The 20,922-nt window shown below is 39.8% G+C and overlaps 1 protein-coding gene across 2 annotated transcripts in view; it reads right to left on the bottom strand.

The window, feature by feature from the left end:
• PIEZO2 (piezo type mechanosensitive ion channel component 2) overlaps nt 1-20,922 on the bottom strand; it is a 455,534-nt gene that overhangs the window by 377,970 nt on the left and 56,642 nt on the right. For both annotated transcript variants that reach the window (XM_036880702.2, XM_036880703.2), the window contains exon 2: nt 3,262-3,357. In XM_036880702.2, coding sequence (XP_036736597.1) covers nt 3,262-3,357 — 96 coding nt within the window. The remainder of the gene's footprint in view (nt 1-3,261; nt 3,358-20,922) is intronic.

Here is a 20,922-nt window from a genome sequence, read left to right as displayed (position 1 = left end):
CCTCACTCATTGCTCCTGTCCAGGTTACCCCCACATTCCTTTGAACTTCTTAGCTCTTTCATCCCTGTTAGCAACCAGTTCCTCCTATTACATTCCCTCCTTTTAAAATACCTAGACTTGTTCCTGATTTCTGGTTGGATCCTGACTAGAACAATTCCATTAAGATAATTTCACATTTTAATATTTTTAATAGAAAAATTAGATTTCTAAAATCTGAGGTTTGTGAAAGCCTTACAGAGTTATTTCGTTGAAGGCCAACCATTGATGAATCCCCTCACAGTGTTATTATGTAAGTGACCTTTCAGTCTCTGCTAATTCTCCCTTTATTGCTCTAGTTGCAAACTATGATTTGCGTTTGGGGGAGGTAGATCTCAGGTCTTTTCTAGAAAGAACTGCCTGAGACTTCTCAGGGGGACAGGGAGCCCCTGGCACCACTGGAGTGAAGAAGAGACTAGAGTGACATGCAGAGGGGACACCACCCTGTTTGTGGAGTAAGCTTGGTAACCTCTCAAAGCTCACCCACCTGCAGACCTCTGTGATTCAAGGTGACACTGCCAGTGAGGCAAGTGCATTGAGCCCCAAGCAATCAGTCTCACTCTAATTCCTTTTTTTAACTTGATAACATTTCAGCATATAACCAACTGCTCCTGGTCTTCCTTCCTGTACAACACAGCCATTTCTATCCTTACAGCAAGTCTTTGTTTAATTACAGACGTAGAAAAGCCTCAACAGCACTCAGACATTCTGTCCTGTAATGACACTGACATCAAAATAAAGTGGACATCCTTGTCCTAACAACCACAGTGGGAAACTTGGGATTCCTGTAGGACTAGCCAAGAGGAATGCTAAAGAACCACTGAACTCGGAGGGCCCCTCCACATAATTATGGGGAAAGTAATCACACAAGAGAAAAAAGGTCCAACAGACCAAACGAGGGCAGAGGGTCATGGAGCAGCTTGTCACATTCACACCACGTGACAGGTCAGGGGAGCCCGCATCATCATGTGGTCCTGGCAATACACACAGGGGCCTCCGCTCCTGAGGCAGTTCCAGTGATTCCAGCTGGCTTCCATTTCAGGCACAGCCTGTGAGCAGACGGTGCACAGCCTGCCAACGGTTCTGCGGTTTGCCCTGCACTTCGTTATCAATTCTGAGACGTGAGTGTGAACACAAATTTCAAAGCCTGAGCGTGACTGAGCCCAAGTTTCCCTGAATATCACAGCGTGTCTCTCCTCCAGGTCTGCCCCTGCTGCATCCACACCGCATGGGCTCCGAGGCCCTGCACCTCACACCACCAGAAATGGTCACGTGGATGTCTCAAAACACATACTGGATTGTGAGTCCTATGTATTCAGAAGAAAACATGTGGGACATCTGTTCCTAGAGTCCCCCTGCATTTCCATAAACAAACAAATAAATAAATGAGGTTATGTTGACTATCAGTCATGCTTCTTGGCACTGAAATGCAGGAAAGAGGAAAACACACAATCACAATGCTGCTCCCAGATACTAACTGGAAAGATGCCTGCGGGTTTCCCCAGTTCTCCCTTCCTCTCCTCTTATGTGCAGCCCCATGCACTTACCCTGTCAGACGTCTGTGCACTTACCATGCTTTGCTTGTGCCCTAGACTTGTAACATTTTGTTAATTCAGGATATTTCCCAACATAGAAGACAGTAACTTTTTGCTTTAGATTTTATATTCAACTATGAGTTTCCTCACAGTGTCAGTCCCCAGACACCAGGCCATATGCAGTGGGCCTCTGGTCATGCACTTCTGACACAGTGACACATCCTACCCTATAGGAACTGAGGCAGCCTGGCAGAGAGAGGGCTGGTTTGAAAAGAAGGCAAAGTCAGGAACTGTCCCATAAGAATGAAGTGGGGGAGCCCAGTTACCTCATTTCCAGATAGAACAATAAGGGGATACCTTGACAGAAATGCAATCGAAAATTTAATGGAATATATACAGGCACTCATTTTTAAAGTAGTTTATTCTGAACATGTATGAAACCTTCTTTCTCTGAAACATGAGCTCTAAACCATGAAAAAGGAGTTGCCTGTTTGTTACAAACTTGCTTCAGAAACTATTCTGTTTTATGTCTTTATGTTAAACTCTAGAAAAGAAGCTAGAGTGGACGGGGTCCCATAAACAATGTAATTTTGGCCTGAGGATTTGTATAAACTCACATTTCTCTAGTCCTCCTTCACTTTATGTGCTAAGGATTAAAGCAACTTAGAAGAGCTACTATTTAGATTCTTCCTGAGGCAGGAAAAATAGCATCTGCTGTCATAATTACTAGACGAATGGTCATAATAAGGATATAAATATGATAGTTAAGAAGGACAATGGGAGAGAGTCATTATATGCTGCTGCTTCCCCCAAGTCTGTACTTCTCTCCTTCAGAGTCGCCCCTGGAGCTGGCAGCGTCCACCAGTGGCCTTTCCCAGGGCGTTCTGACACTACACAGGCCGGGTCTGATGCAACGTTCATCTCATGTAAACATACGGCAGTCAGACTCACCTAAGGCATTATTGCTTGTGATGGTATTGTTTTGAAAAACAACTCATTATATTTACTCAGTGTGGTTTAATTTTTATACATGTGGAATACATAAATTTATAAACCACACCATGCTTCCTAATAGGAACCTCAGAAAATGTAGTCACTCTTCTTTTCTATGCCTTCAGATTCTTGTCAAGCAGTTGGGAAAGGGTCAAACGGTCTGAAGTCGCTGCTTGAGTTACCATCCCTCCACCACAAGTTACTCTCTTTCAGTACTTGAGTGAGCATATGTAAGAGAGTCAGCTACTCTATCAACAGTCATGACAGAGCTGACTTCCCACCCAGTTCTCCTGCTGCCTGGCTTAGATATGTAAGACATTCTCTGCCTCTTTTCCACTTGCCACCACATTCTCCCTTCAATCCAATATGCAAATCACATGTCCTGTTGTCACACCATCTGCCTTACTTTAGGGACAATATATTGATTTCATCTTAACTCGCCAAAATTTTCCAGATACGCTGCAAGCCAACTAATAAAGACCTACTAAGAGCTTCCATGGGGAGAACAGCTGCGTAAGTAACAAAAGCATGTATCACCAAGTTCCACACCACTCTAACTGCAGCTGTTCAAATGTATGACACCCACTCCCACTGGACCAGTATGTTATACAGACAGCATCTAGACACCATCAGATAGCCAAGCCAAGCCCAGAAAAGTGCATTCAGACTATGGTATGGAATAGTAAATGTCTCTTACCTTGCATTGTCACCCTTGTTGGTTCTGAGAACAGAGGGATGAGCAAGAGGTAGATGAGGTAGACAAAGGAGAGCCCATTGTATCGGAATGCACATGCTGTGGTTGGAAAAAAAAAGAAAGAATGTCATTAATGTCAAGATGACAAGACCAGGGTGCATGTAACCACATAGGTGACAGCATCAGGTATGGCTGGATCAAACAATGTCACTGTCTAAGCAGATACATCGATTGGGAAGTAAAAAGTTGAGCATTTATTCTGTGTTCACTACATTGATTATGATGAGAAATGGAGAATTAAACTGCAGGGTTCCTGCTCTTAAAATCGAATGAAGAAGACAGCATCAGTATACCTGAATGAAGGCAGGCCATAAATAAGTTATAAATTAGGCTGTGCAAATTACAATTGCTACAAAAATATAGAGTGAAATGGGGTTGGTGGGCATTTGAGACAGTCAGGTAAGGCTGTCGATGGAAGAGATGACACAGAAGAGGAAGAAACGAGAAGAAAGTGTCTGTGACCACCTCTGTTCTCCCCAGTCCCAGTGCACAGAGGTGCTCATGCTCATGAAAAGAAGGACAGAGAATAAGTGGGAAATACAAAGACAAAGACGGGAGGGCATCTAAAGTGGAAATCAGGCTGTTAGTGTGTAGAGAGTGTAAAAACATCACAACTGACATTGCCCAAAATAAAGCTAACTAGGTGTAATGTTGCTTTGCTTTTAGCCTTAGTGGTTTTTTGGGGGTTTTTTAGTGTTAATATATCATGCAGCAAAATTACCTAATTCTGTGCATTTGTGGTAAAGGGAAAAATAGAACACACTTGTAGGATCATGTCACCTTACAGGGAATGCACAGCATGATTACCTGCTGTTAATTTGTATTGGTGACAGTGCTCACTATGTGTGCACCGTAATCTGTGCCCTTCACATGTATTAACTCACATTATCACTATCCTTCTTTACAGAGACTGTTATTATTCCTGTCTGTGCGTGGAAAGGCAGGCACGAGTAGGAAGTGCAGCAAAGACATTGGCTAGGGCTGAGTATCCAGTTCCTGAGTCTGTGCTGCCTGGACTTTGCAGCCTCACATCAGCTTCAGGTCCACCCCCTGTCTGTCTTGTCACCAGTTAAATATCAAGGGCTCGCTGAGCCAGGGCCTTCTGTCCCCAGGACGGTGAGCACTTTGCATGTATGTTGCTGTTTCTGTTTATCACCTAGATCTGTAAGGGTTTGGGTTATGCATGGTGAAAATGTGTCCTGAGGAAATTCCAGATGATTAACTTTGGAGGAGGGAGAAAGGAACCTATTTTTGTCTCTCACATCATAACCTCTCGTTACCATTATTTATAGCCAAGTCCAAAGCACGTATGGTGGACAAGGATGACCCAGGGTGGGAGGAAGCCTCTAAACGGCCCCAGGTAGTTGCCACCTTCTGTTTGTCACACCCATGTGTAATCCCCTGCTTCTGAGTGTGGCTGGACCCCCCGGCTCACTTCCAGTGCACAGAGATGGTGAGAGAATCAGCTACCACTTGGTGGCCCTCTCCTGGGTGCTCCTCTGCCTCTGCCCTTGCTCTCTCTGCCAGGCTGTGAGCTGTCCAGCAGAGAGGCCCACATGGCATGGAACTGAGGTCTCTAGCTGGTCGCCAGCCTTCACTAGCCAGCAGCCATAGGACTAACCAACCCCTGGACAGCAGCCTGAGGGGACAGCCTAAGCCACAGGTGACCTGCTGAGCCACTCCTGGATGCCCAACTCCCAGAAACTCTGACATAGTGTTTGTGGCTTTAAGCTGCTAAATGTTTGGGCAGTTTTTAAGCAGCAATAGATGACAAATACTCAAACTTAAAAAAAAAAAAAAAAAGCCACTTCTACAAGTCCAACTTCATTTACTTTTGTCTGAAATTATCCCATTTAACTGATGACATTTGAGATCGTTGAATTCTCTGCTTTACTTTTCATATATGAAGTTGCTACCCAGGAGTCACCCAAGCTGATGGGGACTTTGAATGCTACATCTAAGTGAGTTATCCTGACCTAAGGTAAAAAGTGCCTTTGAACTGTCAATAAGGAAGATTTGAGCTAGAAAAGCCTTGGAAGCAACTTAGAATAGCAACTGCTCCTTCACCAGGCATGATGTTGCCTTTGCTCAGGATCTGGAGACACTCAATATCCTTCATAATGAGCTTTCCAGCTGCCCCACGTTCTGCTGATAACCCACACCTCCCACTGACTCTCAGTCATCTGGGCTTCTGTCCTCTGCCTCAAGAATTTTACTGCTGACAATACAGTTGTTTTTTTTTTACGTAGACCCAAGTGTTCAAAGGAAAAAGATTCTTCGTTTTAGCTAAGAATGCACCATAGTTTCCACTATTCCTCCCTGGTTTTAACCATCCAAAATTATATGGAAATTCCTCCAAAAGATAACAACAGTTGACAGGAATTCCCAAACAGAAGACCTTTCCAAGACTAGAGAGCTCACAATTACAAACTGTGCAATAACAAGTTATCAGGTGAAGTGCTCTATAAACATTCATACTGCCATTTGAATTGTAAACAACTGGACTTGCCTCATTCACAAGTTTCATTTTCTAAAGATGAAAGTTGGCACAGTTTTGGGAAGACTTTTCAAGTATGAAAAATGGTAGATTTGACTTTGACAACTAAAATGTATATCAATAAAGAAGGGGAAAACTCTCTTGCAGATATGAAACTGCTAAAATCACCAAGTAACATTTATAAAATTACTTGTGCTGCAATACATGTACTGTAAGTCATGTAAGTCGATATTCGACTTACATTGCCATAAAGCTTCATAAATTGAAAACATCATATGTCAAAATGCATTTAATACATTTGACCTAGCAACATCATAGCTTAGCCTTGCCCACCTTAAAGTCCTCAGAACACTTATGTTAGCTGACAGTTGGGCAAAATCGCCCAAAACAAAGCCTATTTTATACTAGGTCTTGAATACCTCATGTAATTCATGTAATTTATTAAACTCTGTACTGAAAGTGAAACACAGAATGGCCATATGATTACAGGATTGTTGTAAGGGTACCAGTTGTTGATCCTCATGATGTCGAGACTGACTGTGGGCTGCAGCTCTCCAACCTGCCCAGCAGCACAAAAGAGGATGGAACTGCCTATTGTAAGCCCAGGAAAAGAGCCAAATTCAAAATTCTCAGTGTGGTTTCTACTGAACGTATATACCTTTCACAGCATTATAAAGTCAAAAAATGGTCGTCAAGCCATCATAAATCAGGGACCATCTGTATAATAATTGCCTGATCACTACAATACAATCACAGAGGTTTATGCACACCAATTCACCCTTCCGTAATAGTTGAAGGTAATAATTTTAGATTATGTTATTAAAGGTAAGTGCTCTCAGAGCTAAATTTTTAGGAAGATTCAGCAACCTCCTACTTCCTTTACACTCTTAAGCAAAGCCAAACATCTCAGTATTAATGACCAGGGAGACAGTGCTTTAAATTTCCATCTCAACAAAATACATTCTAAATGTCTTTTATCACCTCACAAAACTATTTTAACAGTTGCTGGAGCAGTAGATACACATTATTCAGAATAAGCAACTTTAATGCCAAGGGACAAAATTGTTCTGGCAATGCAGTGATTCTAGAATTTTTTTGTTTAAAATTTTAATATTTTCCTTCTGTACTCTGAAGCAGTAGATTGTTTTTGAAAGGATGTCTTCTCAAAATTCTAGTTATTTTATTTTAGAAAAACAGCAAGAGAAACAGCTGCATAGCATTTACAATGGAGCAGAAAAAATATTAAACAATCGTAGATTTTCCTAAGGAAGCAAAACTATCAAAGAAATGAAAGACTGGAAAAAAGCTCTAATGTTACCTGATTCATATTCATTTTGTATAGAATTTTTTCTCCCTTTATATACTTCTGTGTTTTATATCTGGTTAAAAGTGTGTTTCTCAAGTACTGATGCTTTAGAACAGCTGACAGTCAAGACAAGAGCACTCTTTTCCTTTCCCTTTATCTCTGACCTCTGTGATGCATCCCTGGTCATCTTGTTCCAAGGGCTTCCTCCAGAAAGTTACAAAAATAATTTCTTCAAGAAAGACAGTATCAGAAAGTTTCTCACATCACAGTTCAGAAAGGTGACACATGCTTGCACACTTATTCTTATCATGTAGCACCAAATTATGTTCTTCATGTACACCCTAGAAGTGTACACACTTCCGTGACACAAAAGGTGTAATAGAAACATCTTTCAAATAAGATAGTATGCTATCATATTTAGAGGTAGTCCTTATATTTTAACATTACATTTCTATCTAGAGATGTATGGAAGTTTGTCAGTACAAGACTGAATCCAACAATGACATATTCTTCACTTCAAGCAATAGAAATATCTCACAACTAAAAAGAAATGGTAGTTATGCAATGGAGGTTTTGGCTAACTTTACAGTTATTTTGCAGCATATAAGTGTATCAAGTTGATACATGTGCACTTAAACTTATGTAACATGTTGCATATTAATATACACAATATTTCAATAATGCTGGAAAAAAGTAATAGAAATATTTTATTACACATTCATTTCATCAAAGAAGTTGGCTAAAAGAATATAATTTTAGAGTAAAGCCTCAAAGAAAACAAGATTTCTACAGGGTGATAGATTACAAGGACTTAGAATTAAATTGTATTGCTGAAAATTATAACCAGTACTCAGATTACTGGTATAAAATTTCAAGCTGGTCTAAGGAAAATTCAGGTGAAAGCTATTTTATTTATAAAGGACAAAAATCTTTGGTCTGAATTTTCTACTTTTTCAAAACAGCATGGGGTATTATCTGTAAAATATGAGTTGAACCAGGTGGTCACTAAAATCTTAGTTTAATTTATTGGTCTTTGAGTTGAAAATTTCATAGCCTTTTTAATTATTATAAAAGGGTAGGATTCTGTTTTTCTATTTTAATTATTTAATATATGTCAGATCAAATATTACTAAGTATTAGAAGTTTCACTGAATTTTCTAAACTTATCCTGACTTCAGGTAAATTTTAAAGAAAGAATACAGTGCTTTTTCCTCATTTAAAAATATCCTGTAATGTTATTCACCATTTTACAAGTTAATCCATACTTAAAATGCAAATCCTAAACTCAAGGTTGACCGTGTTCATGCTTTGTAACTACCCTCTGGTTTGAAAGAATAGCACAGATTGTCTCCAGTGATTACAAATGAGGAAATAAAGTTTTTATGCTAATAGATGATTCCTTAAGCTACGTGAAAAGTATATAAGAAATTAGAGTTATTTTATGTAAGTAGGAAGAGCCCTGCATTTAAAACCACAGTTCCTAAACTTTGAAAAATGAAACTTGTGCTCTTACCATTGTAATGAATAATAAACTGGGGGTGGGGAGCAAGTGAATGCTGAGAGAAAGTCAAACTCTAAAATTGCCTATTTGCCCACCCACCTTAGCCACTTTTTCTATTAAAGAGAAGAATTAGTATGTGTAGATTAGCAGACTGAAAGTTAAGACTTTGGTAGGTTGCTTAGATTTGTTTGTGTCACAGTATTTACTGATTCAGAAACCACATTTACTCTCAGGTGAGAAAGGCACCTGTTACCTTAGTCTTAATTCACTTTTATGAAATTCAACAATCTACAAATCTATGGATCAGAAAGAGATTAAAGACAGTAGTGTGAGAGGTGAGACAGAGACCTCCTCCCAAAACCACATATGATAAGAAAATATAGTTAATACAACTAATCCTGAAAGGGCAACAAGAAAGTAGGCTGTGCCAGACTGCATACACCTGGAGAAAAGAACAGACTTCATGGAACAGGGTAACATCCCAAAGCTGTGACTGAGCAGGACCCAAGCCCTTCCCCTACCCCAGCTCACTGACAGGAGGAAGAGAAACGGAGCAGGGCCGGCGTGGAAACCTAGGACTCCTGAACACCCAGTCTTGGAGATCTGCTCTGGGAGCATGAACCTACATTGCATAGTGCTCTGGAGATTACTGAAGTTGGAAAGCTAAGACAGGAGGAATACTTGGACAGACTGAGATTCAGGCCACTTATGGAAAACAGGGATCCACAACTGGCTGCTCTGGGACCAAAGAAAGGCAGGCAGTCTGAAGGGCTTCCTCACAGCAAGAGGGCTGCTGAAAGAGCAAGGATTTCACAGAGGTTTCTGCTCAGGAGAAAGAACAAGTGGACAAAATTGTCCAGGCGCACTCTACCAAGCAGGTTGGGAAATTTAAAGAGCCTCAGGCACTCCATCCCCCTGGCTGGCTATGCAGATCTGAGGCCCCCACCATTATATGCTGCCTGCAGCACCTCCCTCCTGGCTTGAAATGGCTTGCAAATCAGCAGCCCCTGCCCTGGTGTCAGGTTGACCAGAGAGATACCCCACCTATGGCAGCTACAAATGTAAAGCATAGAGACTTACACATGTGTGCTTGGCCCACTGCTTGTGGTAGTGAAGACAGGCACAGCAGCTGGGAAACAGGAAACAGCTCTTTCCTCCCCTCAGGCTACAATACCACTCCCCTGCAACACCTGACATTGCTCCAGGGGCTCAGCAGCTCCAAAGAGTAGAGCTTCTGGGCACAAGAGGGTGCCACATAAAAATATGAAATGTCAAAGGAACCTGGTTCAAACCAAAATCCCAGAAACACCAGAAAACGGGCCAAGTGAAACTGAACTCCTCAATCTTCTGGAAAGAGATTTCAAAAACAAATTATAAATATGCTCATGGATGTACAGAAAAATATTCAAGAACTCAGGGCCAAAGAATTTAGGACTGAGATTCAATCATTAAGAAATAAAATATCTGAAATGAAACATACAATGGAGGGATTTAAAAGCAAATTAGATGTAGTAGAGGAGATGGTAAATATAATAGAAATTAGAGAAGAGGAATACAAAGAAGCTGAAGCACAGAGAGAAAAAAGGATCTCTAGGAATGAAAGAATATTAAAAGAACTGTGTGACCAATCCAAATAGAATAATAATCACATTAGAGGGGTACCAGAAGCAGAAGACAGAGAAAAAGGAATAGAAAGTGTCTTTGAGGAGGTAATTGCTGAAAACTTCTGAAATCTGGGGTAGGAGATAGTCTCTCAGGCCATGGAAGTGCACAGATTTACCAACACAAGAGACCCAAGGAAGACAACATCAGGACATATAATAATTAAAATGGCAAAGATCAAGGATAAGGATATTAAAAGCTGCCAGAGAGAGAGAGAAAAGATCACTTACAAAGGAAAACCCATCAGGCTATCATAAGACTAATCAACAGAAACCTTACAAGCCAGAAGGGAGTGGCATGATATATTTAATGAAATGAAGCAGAAAGGCCCCAAACCCAGAATACACCACCTGGCAAGATTATCATTTAAATTTGAAGGAGGGCTAAAACAACTTCCAGATAAGCAAAAGCTGAGGGAATTTACTCCACACAAACCATCTCTACAGAGTATTTTGGAGGGACTACTATAGATGGAAGTGTTCCTAAGGCTAAATAGCTGTCACCAGATGAAATGAAACCACAGTAAAGAAAGAACAATTAATTACTAAGCAGATGCAAAATGAAATCAACAACCCCCAAAGTAAATCAAGGGATATACAAAGAGTACAGAATATGATACCTAATAAATAAATAATGGAGGAGGAAGTAAATTAAGGTAAAAAAAAAAACCTTTACTTTGTGTTTGTAATAGCATAGAAAGTAAGTTAAATTAGACTGATAGATAGTACGGAAGTTACACTTGAACCTTTGGTAACCACAAATCTAAAGCCTACAATGCCAATAAGTACAGACCTATTGACAATTACCCTAATGTAAATGGTCTGAATGCACCAAAGACATAGATTCACTGAATGGATAAAAAAAGCAAAACCCATCTATATGGTGCCTACAAGAGACTCACTTCAAACCCAAAGACATATGCAGATTAAGAGTGAAGGGATGGAAAAAAATATTTCATGCAAACAATAGGGAGAAAAAAGCAGGAGTTGCAGTACTTGTATCAGACAAAAAACTTAAAAATAAAGAATGTAATGAGACAAAGAAAGACATTACATAATGATAAAGGGGTCAGTCCAACAAGAAGATGTAACCATTATAAATTTCTATGCACCCAACATAGGAGCACCTACATATGTAAAACCAACAGAATTAAAGGGAGAAATAGAATGCAGTGTATTCATTTTAGGAGACTTCAACTCACTACAAAGGACAGATCAACGAGACAGAAAGTAAGTAAGGAGACAAAGGCACTGAAAAATACATTAGAACAGTTGGACCTAACAGACATCTACCAAACACTCCACCCAAAAGCAGCAGGATACACATTCCTCTCAAGTGCACATGGAACATTTTCAAGAATAGATCATATACTAGGCCTCAAAAAGAGCCTCAGTAAATTCAAAAAGATTGAAATTGTACCAACCAGCTTCTCAGACCACAAAGGTATGAAACTAGAAATAGATTATGCAAAGAAAACAAAAGAGTCCACAAACATATGAGGATTAACAACAGGCTCCTAAATAAACACTGGATCAATGACCAAATAAAAATAGAGCTCAAGCAATATACGGAGACAAATGACAATAATTCAACACTGTAAAATCTGTGGAATGCAGTGAAGGCCATGCTAAGAGGGAAGAATATTGCAATACAGGCCTACCTCAGGAAAGATTGTTCTTCCTACCACAGGAAAAAACAATTCCATATGACCAGTCTAAACTCATAATTAACAAAACTAGAAAAAGAAGAACAAATGAGGTGCAAAGTCAGTGGAAGGAGGGATTTAATAAAGATTAGAGCAGAAATAAATAAAATCAAGAAGAATAAAACAATAGAAAGAATCAATGAATATAGGAACAGGTTCTTTGAGGAAAAAAACAAAATAGATAAACCCCTAGCCAGACTTACCAAGAAAAAAAGAGAATCCACACACATGAACAGAATCAGAAATGAGAAAAGAAAAATCACTACAGATGTGACAGACATACAAAGAATTATGAGAGAGTACTATGAAAAATTATATGCTAACAAAATGGATAACCTAGAAGAAATGGACAACTTTCAATAAAATACAACCTTCCAAGGCTGACCCAGAAGAAACAGAAAATCTGAACAGACCAATTACAAGCAAGGAAATTGAAGTGATAATTTAAAAAACTACCTAAAAAAAAAACTCCCATACCAGATGGCTTCACTGCTGAATTTTATCAAACATTTAGTGAAGACATAATACCCATCCTCCCTCCTTAAAGTTTTCCAAAAAGTAGAAGAGGAGGCAATACTTCCAAACTCATTCAATGAGGCCAGCATCACTCTAATACCAAAACAAGGCAAAAACACCATAAAATAAGAAAATTAACAGCCAATATCCCTGATGAACATAGATGCAAAAATATTCAACAAAATATTAGCACACCAAATTAAAAAATACATCAAAAAGATCATCCATCATGATAAAGTAGGATTTATTCCAGGGATGCAAAGATGGTACAATATTCAAAAATCCATCAACATCATCCAGCACATCAACAAAAAGAAGGACAAAAACCACATGCTCATCTCCATAGATGCTGAAAAAGCATTAGACAAAATTCAATATTGTTTCATGATAAAAACTCTCAATGAAATTGGTATAGAAGGCAAGTACCTCAACATAATAACAGCCACATGAGACAAACCACAGCCAATATCATACTTAACAGTGAGAAAATAAAAGCTTTTCTTTTAAGATCAGGAACAAGAAAAGGATGCCTACTCTCCCCACTTTCATTCAATATAGCTATGGAGGTCCTAGACACAGCACCCAGACAACACAAAGAAGCAAAAGGCATCCAGGTTGGTAAGGAAGAAGTTAAATTTTCACTGTTAGCAGATGACATGGTATTGTACATAAAAACCCCAAAACTACTAGACCTAAAATCTGAATTCAGCAAAGTTGCAAGATACTAGATTAATACACAGAAATCTGTTGCATTCCTATACACTAATGATAAACTAGCAGAAATAGAAATCAGGAAAACAATTCCATTCACAATTGCATCAAAAAGAATAAAATACCTAGGAATAAACCTAACCAAGGAAGTGAAAGACCTATATCCTGCAAACTACAAGACACTCATGAGAGAAATTAAAGAAGACACCAATAAATACACATCCCATGCTTATGGATAGGAACAATTAATATTGTCAAAATGGCCTTCCTGCCTAAAGCCGTCTTCAGATTCAATGCAATCCCTATCAAAATACCAACAGCATTCTTCAACAAACTAGAGGAAACAGTTCTAAAATTCATATGGAACCACAAGAGACCCCAAATAGCCAAAGCAATCATGAGAAGAAAGAATAAGGCAGGGAGGATTATGCTCCTTGGTTTCAAGCTCTACTACAAAGCCATACTAATCAAGACAATTTGGTACTGGCACAAGAACAGAACCATTGACCAACGGAACAGACTAGAGAGCCCAGATATACTCAAGTATATATGATCAATTAATATATGATAAAGGAGTCATGGCTATACAGTGGGGAAAAGACAGCCTCTTCAACAACTGGTGTTGGCAAAACTGGACAGTTACATGCAAGAGAATGAAACCACACACAAAAGTAAACTCAAAATGGATCAAAGACCTGAATGTAAGTCATGAAAAAACTCTTAGAAGAAAACATAGGCAAAAATCTCCTGAATACAAACATGAGCAACTTTTTCCTGAACAGATCTCCTTGGGCAAGGGAAACAAAAGCAAAAATGAACAAATGGGGCTATATCAAGCTAAAAAGCTTCTGTACAGCAAAGGACACCATCAGCAGAACAAAAAGGCATTCTATAGTATGGGAGAATGGATTTGTAAACAACATATCTGACAAAGGGTTAACATCCAAAATATATAAAGAACTCACATGCTTCAACACACAAAAAGCAAATAACCCAGTTAAAAAATTGGCACAGTATATGAATAGATAATTCTCCAAAGAAGAAATTCAGATGGCTAACAGACACATGAAAAGATGCTCCACATCACTAATCATCAGGGAAATGCAAATTAAAACCACAATGAGATATCACCTTACACCAGTTAGGATGGCCAACATAGAAAAGACTAGAAACAACAAATGCTGGTGAGGATGCTGAAAAGGGGAACCCTCCTACACTGCTGGTGGGAATGTAAATTAGTTCAACCATTGTGGAAAGCAGTATGGAGGTTCCTCAAAAACAAAAAATAGAAATACCATTTGACCACTCCTAGGAATATACCCTAAGAATATAGGATCCCAGTTTCAAAAAGACATATGCACCGCTGTGTTTATCACAGCACTATTTACAATAGCCAAGAAATGGAAGCAACCTAAGTGTCCATCAGTAGATGAATGGATAAAGAAGATGTGGTACATATACATAATGGAATATAATTCAGCCATAAGATGAAAACAAATCCTACCACTTGCAACAACATGGATGGAGCTGGAGGGTATTATGCTCAGTGAAATAAGCCAGGCGGAGAAAAACAAGTATCAAATGATTTCACTCATCTGTGGAGCATAAGAACAAAGCAAAAACTGAAGACACAAAATAGCAGCAGACTCCTAGAACTAACTAGGAATGGACTAACAGTTACTGAAGAGAAAGGGACTGGGGAGGGTGGGTGTAAATGGAGGGAGAAGGGGAATAAAGGGCATTACGATTAGCACACATAATGTGGGGGGGGCCCATGGGGAAGGCAGTATAGCACATAGAAGACAAGTAGTGTCTCTACAGCATCTTACTACACTGAAGGACAGTGACTATAATGGAGTACGTGGTGGAGACGTGATAATGGGGGGAATCTAGTAACCACAATGTTGCCCATGTGATTTTATATTAATGATACCTAAATGAATGAATGAATGAATAAAATCAGAATGAGATATCACCTCACACCAGTTAGGACAGCCAACATCAGAAAGGCTAGGAACAACAAACGTGGGTGAGGATGCAGAGAAAGAGGAACCCTCCTGCTCTGCTGGTGGGAATGTAAATTAGTTCAATCATTGTGGAAAGCAATATGGAGGTTCCTCAAAAAACTAAAAATAGAAATATCATTTGACCTGGAAATTCCACTCCTAGGAATTTACCCAAAGAAAACAAGTTCTCAGATTCAAAAAGACATATGCACCCCTATGTTTATCACAGCAGTATTTACAATAGCCAAGATATGGAAGCAACCTAAGTGTCCATCAGTAGATGAATGGATAAAGAAGATGTGGTACATATACACAATGGAATACTATTCAGCCATAAGAAAAACCAAATCCTACTATTTGTAACAACATGGATGGAGCTAGAGGGTATTATGCTCAGTGAAACAAGTCAGGCAGAAAAAGACAAATACCAAATGATTTCCCTCATTTGTGGAGTATAACAACAAAGCAAAACTGATTGAAAAAAAGAGCAGCGGACTCACAGACTCTAAGAAAAGACGGTGGTTACTAATGGGGAAGGGTCGGGGAGGGGGGTGAAGAGGGAGGGGGAAGGGGATTGAGGGGTATTATGATTAGTACACATGGTGTGGGGGGATCATGGGCAAGACAGTGTAGCACAAAGACAAGTACTGATTCTGTGGCTACACTGACGGACAGTGACTGCCATGGGGTGTGGTGGGACTTGATGATATGGGTGGATGCAGTAGCCACATTGTTTTTCTTGTGAAACCTTCATAAGAGTGTGTATCAATGATACCTTAATTTAAAAAAGGCAAAAAAACCCCAACAACTATCGATCCCTATACCTCTCTAGTATTTTACTACTAGCAGAATATAGACTTTCAGTTTTTAAATTAATTGCAATTAAGCCATACTCTATAAAGAGCTATAAATCTTTAAGAATCTAATATATTTTCCTCATAAAAACATTATTTTTTAAGATAGCTGATGATCACATTTAATTTTATGCTAACTTTTAAATTCCAGTTTCTGATTTTTAATTAACCGTCTTCATTAATTCTATGTTATTTTTTAATTACGGCTACTTTTCTGCATTTTCCAAAGGTTAACTTATCTTCTTAATATATATGAATTCTACTATACTACAAATTCACTGTAGTTTGACGTTTATATAATTAGTCCTCTGAAAAACCTAAGAGAAATGCTTAGGACCCTAATAGTACAGCAAAGTTCCTTACTGGACTTCTACTGACTTAGATCCGTTAATGCTACAATCTATTTCACTAGTTTATTTCATAGACTCATCAAAATTTCAAATTTGGAAAGTTACCCCTCCAGGAACCCCATGTGAAATTAGTATCTCTAAACTATTAGGTTGAACTATTGAACTTAATGGCCTCATATGCCGGAAGTAATTCAATAGTAGCAAGTTCCTATAATTCAGCCTGAAATAAGTTGGGGACTGGCTTACTGGTGTGTGTTACAAGTAAAGAGTAAATATCATTTTCATTTCAGAAATAAGAGAAATCAGCTGTAATACTGTTTTATCCCCCAATGTTCAGGTGCCTCCCACAAACTCTTCCCTATGCAATTTGACACAGTTATGCAAAAAGGGGGAAGGACAAGGGCTGGAATATATATACGTATTTACATATACATGTAGGCTTTATGCAAGTGGCAGTGGCTTTTTAATAACAGGATTAATTTACAGCCTGCCACAGTTTCCTCCTCTCAAGAACTTTACTAAAATAAGATTTTTTTTTTGTTGGCTTTCACTGCAGGCTTTAGAATGTTCTATATTATTCTTGGCAGAATTCTCCTGGACTGCTGTGTGCCTTAGCATGAAAAGAAATCAGTTCAGCTAACTATAATGAAGTCGTAGTTCTTCCTTCTTCAGCAAACAATGCTGCCCAATATAGTATCTTAACAACTAATATGGCTGAAAAATTATTCAAAATAACTGTTTTTATCTTAACAAATTTGCTTTGACATCCTGCCTGCTTCTTCTAGGGTACACACTCTTCCCTGACATACATGGAGCTATCGCTATTGCCTTCCCACATTTTTGTTACTAGAGAAGTAGACATACCTTTACGAAATGAATCCAGGCCTTAACTATGTCTGGGCTTTATGCTTATGATACTACATTAATGAGGAACAGCCTTGGACCACAGTGTGAGACCCTCCATCTCAGAACAACATGTGAAATAGCACTGAACTCAGTGCCTCAAAATTAGCTTCTTCTGCCACATCTCTTTGCTGGTCTTTAACTGCTCAGAGTCTTGGACCTTGCACTCAGTCTTTTCCCCTTCACTTTGAACACTAATCGCACACAAAGTGTGTGTTACTGAGAACAGAGTGGGGCACAAAATAATCTTTGCAGCAAAAAAAACTAAAGAGACATCGGGGCTTCCCCACTGGACTCAGCCCACTCTGCAGGCTGCCTCTGCCCCTGCTCTCTCTCTCACTATTCTTCTTTTCAGTACACACCACAGCCCCCTACCCTGTAAAGTTAAGGGAGTTTAAAAATTGCTGGTGGTCCTTCCTAATTACAACCCTTAAATAGAATTCGTGCCTCCTATCGAATTTACCGAGTATCATAATTCCTCCAATGGTAAAGATACCTCAAGACAAATGCTGGGCATAGAAGCCATAGGGCATAAATCTGCAAAGAAGTAAAAACCTAACCTTTTCAAACAATATTGCTTCTCTCTCACTTACCAACTTTACGTTTCCCTGTATGACCCTGGAAGATGACTGGTTAGCCAGAGACGGGTAAGATTCCTCAAGGGAGGAACAATCTAAGACAGGCACAGTCACAGGGGGGCCATCAGGTGAGAAATTGGGGATCAACAGAGGTGAGGCTTAGAACCTCACCCCCCCTGTTTTGAGAGAAATCTTCCGCATCCGTGGATGTTTTATTGCCCTTGTCTAGCTTGGATTAACACATAGTCTACAGGCACACACCTGATCATCTACATTTGCCCTCTTACAGCACTAAACTAAGTTTTCTACCTTTATCTTACATCTACCTACCACTTCAGCATTTTATTAAAAATAATAGTAATATTAATAATAATAAAGGGAGAAATGTGGGATCCACATATAAATCAAGTATAAAAATCAAACGAATATTCATATTTGACCTGATTGTTTACAGTTCATAATGCGTGATCAAAACTGAAAGTTTCTGTGATGACTGCCCTTCTACTGTTCACCATGTAAGAACTTATTCACTATGTAAGAATTTGTTCACCATGTAAGAACTTGTTAGTTATGCTTCAGAAGATTGGAGACTGATGAAAATTAGGCGTGGGGTGGATTAATGATTGCGCATTGAGCATTGACTCCCCTATACAGAATTTTATTGTTGTTAACAACCATTTGATCAATAAATATGAGAGATGCCCTCTCAAAAAAAAAAAAATTGCTGGTGGGATGCTCTATTCAAAGAGTTGGAGGAAAATTCCCGTTACCTGTTTAAGGTTACTATAGGTGTTTTCATCAGCTCATGTCCCTGACCTGAGAAAGCATTTGGTTTTTGGTCAATAAAGAAGAATTGGATCTCCAGGCATAGATGATATTCCACTGTTACTGACCCATTGTTATGCCCTGTATCTAGTAGACGATCCATAATGTGCCAGTACTTTGTGAAGTCCCTGCTAGTGAGGCTGTTTATACCAAACAGTCTAGTCTATTTCCAAAAAGGAGGTATGACTCATGGTGCACATCAAAATTTCGCAGAAGTCGGGTCACCTCCGCGTATGCTGGGTCACTTGTACATTCTCACTCGGGGGCCAGGGAGGGTGAAGGACCCTGCACTCCTGGCCAATCTTCTGAAAAATCTCCAGCAACAATGCACTTCCTTAAACATACCTCTCTACTAGAGCCAGGCAGGCGGACCACCAGGCGGCTGTGAGCCAGGCAGGCGGACCACCAGGGGCTGGAGGAAGGAGGAAGGACCGGACAGAGCCTGAGAGCCACAGGTTTCTAGTCAACTCCTTAAAAAGCAAACACACCCTTCAGGATCTCCCTCCCTTAGAGGAGGAACCTCTCAAAGCTTGACTTAGCCAATTTGGGTAAATCACACAATGGCCAACAATCAGGCAATATCCAGCTGCTTCATCAGTAAGAACAGAGTAGCAAATCCAAGTGAAACGTCATTCAACCACTTAATTAGGAGGGCAAGGGAAGGGAAAGAGAGGTCACAAGTCCTAATTATCTAATTATCTTCCATTTGAATCTACACCATTTTAAGGTTGTTTTGTATTTTTTAAGTTGACAGCCCTTCCTTGGCATGAATAATTCTTGTTTTTTCTCAGGAAAAGAGCTAAAGTTGTTGCCATTGTTTCTTCTCAGCTATCATCTGGAGTCTGTTAATTTCTGCAGGAGAGTGCCTAGAAATACAACTTGGAAAGGGAAAAAAATCAGCCTTCTTCTCATTCATTTATTTTAGAAAAAGGCCTCTGTGATCATGGGAAGCATTTCTAAGGAAAAAGTGCAATCTAGTGCTAGCAAATTATTTTAAACACATACACTAGGATGCAGGAATGTCAAAATGCACAGGACTGAATCAATCTACAGCCTCCTGTGAATCAGAGGGTGTCTCGTCAAGGGTTTCAGCCCCAAGCAAGTTCACTCTTGATTTAGTGAGACCAAAAAATGACAATGGAACATTCTTGGGGTGAAAGGGTTTATGCCCAACTTTATTCCTATGGTGGCAGGTCACTCACTAGAATCCCATCCACCCAGAGCGAGTCTGCATGCAGCAAGCCCGTCTCTGCCCCCGCAGTGGTCTCAGTCTCTGTCCTCGTCGCTGCCACCACTCCAGCCTCTGCTCTCCTGCAGCCGTGCAGCAGCCCAAAGCACTGGGCAGAGCTCTTTATATAGAGCCAATAGTAACATATTGCACACATGTGTGCAGTAAGCAAGCCAACCAGGGTCAGGTGAGAATCCTGGCCATAGACTTTCATTTTCTGTACAGAGAGTAGCACTGGCCCTGAAGTTACCATAGTGACCATTACCTCCTTTATTCTGTACAACTCTCTCAGGCTTAGCCCAGCAACTGCCCACCTGCCAGCCCACCTGGATCAAGCCCTGAGGGTCCAGCTCACAGGATTATTTTCCTGTCCTAACTAGTAGCTAGTATGAGGACAGACTTTGCCCTTAAGTAAACCTGAATATGTTCATTTTGCAAATGAAGACTGTTAGGCAGAATGACTTACATGTTTTAACTTTATTTCATGTCTAGGTACTCTAAAAAGCTAATTAGTCATGATTATATTACAAGATGGAAATATTTTTGTTCATTTAGTAGCCAGGAGCAGAATTTCTCCTAAAAAGAGAACTCTGTTTGGATGTTTTCCATGATATATTCTTGGGGCAGAATGAGAGACCCCAAGGAGTCCAGGAAAGGGCTCAGATACTCGGCTGAAGGGGTAAAGCTGCCTGGGCTTCAGGAATATAGAAGAAGTAGACAGAAAGGGAAAACTGAGCTTCCAGGTAAAGATGCTTGGCTGTGTAAGTGGCCACTTCCTGGGACACAGAGACTCAGGGAAGGTTTGGTCCAAGCCTGAAAGACTGTGCTTGTGTCCAACTTGACATGAGGCAGAACAGATAGAGGAAGTGAAAGGCAGAAAGGCTTGGGGAACTTGCAGAAATCACCCTTTGAGAGCTCTGAGCTCTCACAGGCCATGCACTGGGGCTCGGGACAGAAAAGTT

The sequence above is a fragment of the Manis pentadactyla genome, chromosome 6 (genome assembly GCF_030020395.1).
Source record: "Manis pentadactyla isolate mManPen7 chromosome 6, mManPen7.hap1, whole genome shotgun sequence".
NCBI lineage: Eukaryota > Metazoa > Chordata > Mammalia > Pholidota > Manidae > Manis > Manis pentadactyla.
The sequence above is the reverse complement of the archived record's forward strand: the minus strand, read 5'-3'. Positions and strand labels throughout refer to the sequence as shown.